The sequence below is a fragment of the Sinocyclocheilus grahami genome, unplaced genomic scaffold, assembly GCF_001515645.1.
Source record: "Sinocyclocheilus grahami isolate Dianchi unplaced genomic scaffold, SAMN03320097.WGS_v1.1 scaffold587.1, whole genome shotgun sequence".
Taxonomy (NCBI): domain Eukaryota; kingdom Metazoa; phylum Chordata; class Actinopteri; order Cypriniformes; family Cyprinidae; genus Sinocyclocheilus; species Sinocyclocheilus grahami.
Window position 1 is genome coordinate 821,466 of NW_015505766.1, and position 5,172 is coordinate 826,637.

The 5,172-nt window shown below is 35.5% G+C and overlaps 1 protein-coding gene across 1 annotated transcript in view; it reads right to left on the minus strand.

The window, feature by feature from the left end:
• Positions 1-812: 812 nt before the first annotated feature.
• fig4a (FIG4 phosphoinositide 5-phosphatase a) overlaps positions 813-5,172 on the minus strand; it is an 83,280-nt gene continuing 78,920 nt past the window's right edge. Inside the window, exon 24 of the mRNA XM_016240279.1 lies at positions 813-1,281. Within this exon, the coding sequence (XP_016095765.1) occupies positions 1,104-1,281 (178 nt within the window). The 3' untranslated portion in view covers positions 813-1,103. The remainder of the gene's footprint in view (positions 1,282-5,172) is intronic.

A 5,172-nucleotide genomic window follows, 5' to 3' on the forward strand; every position in this document is an offset into this window, starting at 1 on the left:
GTGGTTGCCAGGAGGTTGCTAAGGTGTTATGGGTGGTTGCCAGGAGGTTGTTTCCTCTGGGGTGTTGCTATGTGGTTGCCAGGAGGTTTCTAAGGTGTTATGGGTGGTTGCCAGGAGGTTGTTTCCTCTGGGGTGTTGCTATGTGGTTGTCAGGAGGTTGCTAAGGTGTTATGGGTGGTTGCCAGGAGGTTGTTTCCTCTGGGGTGTTGCTATGTGGTTGCCAGGAGGTTGCTAAGGTGTTCTGGATGGTTGTCAGGAGGTTGTTTCCTCTGGGGTGTTGCTATGTGGTTGCCAGGAGGTTGCTTATGTGTTCTGGGGTGGTGCTTTGTGCTATTTGTCAAATCAACAAATTATAAAATTACACTATATTTTAAAAACTTTCAAAGGAAATGTAAGCAGTACTTGCCTGTGCAAAAGTCGCTGCCACAATGCCAGGGTGTTGCCGAGTGGTTGCCAGGAAGTTGATAAGGTCTTCTAGGTTGTTAGCAACCTCCTGGCAACCACCCAGAAGACCTTAGCAACCTCCCGGCAACCACCTAAAAGACCTTGGGTGATATGGTGGTTGCCAGGAGGTTGCTAAGGTGTTCTGGGTGGTTGCAATGTGTTTTCTTCCTGTCTGGCGTGAAATGCATCTGCCGTGATCTTCTGTTCTGTAGATGCGTCTCGGGTTCCGCCTTCATTGTGCGTCTTTTTTCTGCTCCAGCAGGTGAAATGCTGCATCTGATCACTTAATAAAGTCCTCAACAACACACACGATTTGAGCACAAACACTTCAGGACGACGCATAAAACATAAAAACACTCAGCTGAGTCTCATGATATTTTATTCTATTCTGTACACATGTAACTTCATACATCACATTAACATCAGGCACAACACAACAGAAGCTCGTCTGCGAATCGATTTGTTGCACGCCACACAATCTATTAAAGTCACAGTGACGTCTGTTCTTCATGAACACTCCTGCATTGCTTTTATAGGGAAAAGGAATGTCATATATTTTTGATGCTCAAATGACTCACTTTAAAACGAGCAGAACAGAGAACCGCTGCTCTAATAATTCAACCATTTTCCATCAGTGGATCTGAATGGTTTGGAGACATTCACATGTATCTGTTTTTGATGTACTCGCGGTACATGAGCACGTCCTCCTGACAAAGAGTCCTGACCCAGCCACGACCCGTCTGAACGTGACACTCGAACACCTCGCGGCTCTGGATGTCCACCTCTGGAGCAGAAACCTCATAGATGCTGTCCGACGGGAACAGAGACACCGGAGCGCTGCCAGGAAAAACACAGGGGAAAAAAAACAGAAATTATATTGAATTTTTTTTTACAAATACTATAATATTAAACACAATTTAATTCAAATAATTGAATATTAAAACATTTTCATTAAAAAAAATATGCATGAATAATTTCAAATGATAATTCTAATCTATTCTAATTTAATTCTAATTATTGAATATAAAATTTAAAACTTAAAAAATTGCATTTTAACATTTAAACAGCCTATAATTTAAAATGATTGAATATTAGATAAAACTTTTTAATTTAAACAAATATGCATGAAATTAAATAAACACATTTGAAAATATTAGAATATACAATTGAATATTATTATTTTTTAAATATGTCTAAAATTAGATTAAATTGAATTCTAATAACTGAATATTAAATTTTTATTTTTTAAAGATATGTATTAGACTAAAGATTTTCCAAAACACTAGAACATAAAATTTTATTCTAATAACTGAATATTAAATAAAACATTTTTAATATTTAAAGAGATATGCATGAAATAGATTCAAAATACAAACAATAACAATATAAAATTATTTAATTCCAATGAACATTAAACATTTTGTTTAAAGAATAATCAGGAGTATATATATATATATATATATATAAAAATGGTGCTATAAATATGTTGTGCATTGAGCAAAATTAGCTAAAGTTACAGTGATACTTAATTTAAATGCATATTAACATAAATACTCTCTTATTTTCTAATAACATCATGCAAAAGCGACTGCTGATGAAAATGAGCCTTTTGGCAAATTTAAGCACATTTACTGAAATGATTATTAACGTACATCATTTCTTTATAAATAATGTTAAAAATGTGGTTTCATATGCATCTTTAAACAACAACCCAATCTCTTGTCAAGCCTTCACACTCATCCAATCTAAAATAAGAACAAAGAGACTAAATCAACTTTAAAGTGACTTATTGTCTCATGAAATGCAGAAGCAGAGGCAATAAAACTTAAATGAACATAAATGAAGCAGCAAGTCATGAAACATGACTCAAGCCCTTTCTTTTCTCATGACAGGTTAGATATTACATATTCAGATAAGGCACATGTCGATAGACGTGAGTCGCGCTCTATATTCGTTGTTTCGATTGCTGCTCGAGTATTAGAATTAATTCCTGCCTAATCATGGGCTTGTATTATGATCGATCGACTCATCGCTTATTCATGACTGCTTTGCTTTATATCTCAAATCCTACAATTGACTGCAATTACCAGCAGAGAGTTAGTGTTTCTGGAACTAAATATGCATGAACTCTTCTGACACCCGATGGATGGACTAATGTGAGCCTGCACTGTATGCGATGATGATGATGATGATGATGAAGATGTAAAAACAGACGACTCGTCGCACAGTTTCACTCCAGGCCACAGAAACAACTACAAGAGTTTTATCAATCTGTGGAATTATTATAATAAGTTAATAAATAACTTCACGCCACGATCATGAGTTTATAAGTGTAAATTTGGGCTGGGTGTGAATTTAAATGTAGAAAACAGAAACTGGATTATACGGGACGTTTGGCGCTCTTTTTTGTTGTTGTCTTTATTCTCTATCAAATCTTTTAGTAATCATCATAAATCATATGTCATTTGAAAGCTTAGAAGCCCAAGATTCACCCATTTCGAAATCAGACATTGCGTTACCATAGAAATGGTACTTTAAAATCTTTTGGCGGTCTCCTCCCCCTTAGTGGGCGGTGTCAAGAGTCATATTACAAAATGCACTACGTTCTTTTAGAATCAAAACTTTTTATAATCTTGACAAAAAACATATCATTGGAAAGGTCTGAGTCTCTGGATTCCATAGTTGGTGCTTTTTTATAGAAGTAATATTGACAGAGAAATCTAGACATTTGTGACAGAAAAATGCATTAAAAAAATGCAATGGAGTTTGGGTGTCACCCGGTGGCTGTTTGTGGTATAACACCCTAAATAAAATCTCACAGGAACCTCCATTTTTTTCATATCAACTTCAAATTTGGAACATAACTTATTTAGACATAAGGCTATACTTTTATACCAATTTTTGAGTAAAACCTGATATGTAAAATATTTATTATATATAAAATAAAATTAATATAGTGCATTTTCTTTACAGTAAATTTAAACTACTATAACTTTTTGATACTTAAATTTGTTGAAAAAATTCCACTTTTGCGATAATCTGCTGATTTTCTTCTTTAAAAACCAACCTTAAGACCAACCTTATGTCTGTATTCCAAAGTGTTCATAAATTACAACAATTTAAGTTTGGATAGTGCACCTGCATGCCTATTTAAAAAAAATGGGGGGTGACAGTTAAAGGGTTAATATGAGGTTATATAATATGAGTTTTGCATGTTAAATAAGTCAGAAACTGATGTAGGATGAGCTCGTTCAGATCAGTGGCTGCAGCTACAAAAACCCTCCAATCAGTGCAGTCGAAGCAGGCTTGTAAATCCCGCTCTGCTTCATTAGCCCATCTCTTTACAGACCTCACTACAGGCTTAGCAAATTTAATTTTCTGCTTGTAGGCTGGTAGAAAATGAACCAAACAGTGATCAGAGTCCCAGAGCCGCATATTAGAATGATTTCTGAAGATCATGTGACACTTTATACTGGAGTAATGATGATGGAAATTCAGCTTTGCATCACAGAAATAAATTATATTTTAAAGTGTATTAAAATAGAAACCATTATTTTATATTGTAATAACATTTAGCAAGATTACAGTTTTTTTCTGTATTTTTGATCAAATAAATGCAGCCTTGATGAGCATAAGACACTTCTTTACTCAAGTCTTACTGATCCCAAACTTTTGAACGGCAGTGTATATATAAAATGTTTATATTTTATTTTTCTCAAATGATCAGAATATTGTCTTATTTAAATGACAAAATCACTTTTCTATTAGTTTGTCTGCTTGTTTCACTCATGCTGCTGATTCAGTTCCCTTCATCTTATTATCCTACAGAAAGACATCTCCAGACGTGACACTTCCAGTTCCTGAGGAAGTTACAGCAGCGCGTGTCCATTTGAGTCTCACACACACTCAGACAGGAAGCATTACATCATCAGACGAGTGTGTGTGTGTGTGTGTGTGTGTGTGTGTGTGTATGAGAGATTCGGCTCATCCTACATTCGTTCATCTTAAACCTTCACTCATGTTCCTGTGAAGCCAGCACATTCATAAAGCATTATAAACATTCAGAAAGCCTCGTGTGTGAAAACCAAAACCACAGGCGTCAAACATCAACACATTACACTGTAAATCATCTGTAAAATATCCATTATAAGGGACCGTACATTATAAATAACGCAAAGATATTTAAACAGACTCCACAGGAAGCATTCATTAATATTTGATTAATTTCCAACAGCTGCTTCTCTCATCATAATGTAATATAATGTAGTATGTATCATATTTTTGACTTTAACGACACGCAGTGGATCACATTTATACACAAAGACATACACACACAGACACAAACACACACACACACACACACACACAGACACACACACACACACACACATACACATACACACATTATAAATAACGCAAAGATATTTAAACAGACTCCACAGGAAGCATTCATTAATATTTGATTAATTTCCAACAGCTGCTTCTCTCATCATAATGGACTATAATGTAGTATGTATCATATTTTTGACTTTAACGACACGCAGTGGATCACATTTATACACAAAGACATACACACACAGACACAAACACACACACACACACACAGACACACATACACGCACGCATGCGCACACACACACACACACAGACACACACACACAAACACACACACACACACACACACACACATACACATACACACACACTCACAGACACACACACACACAA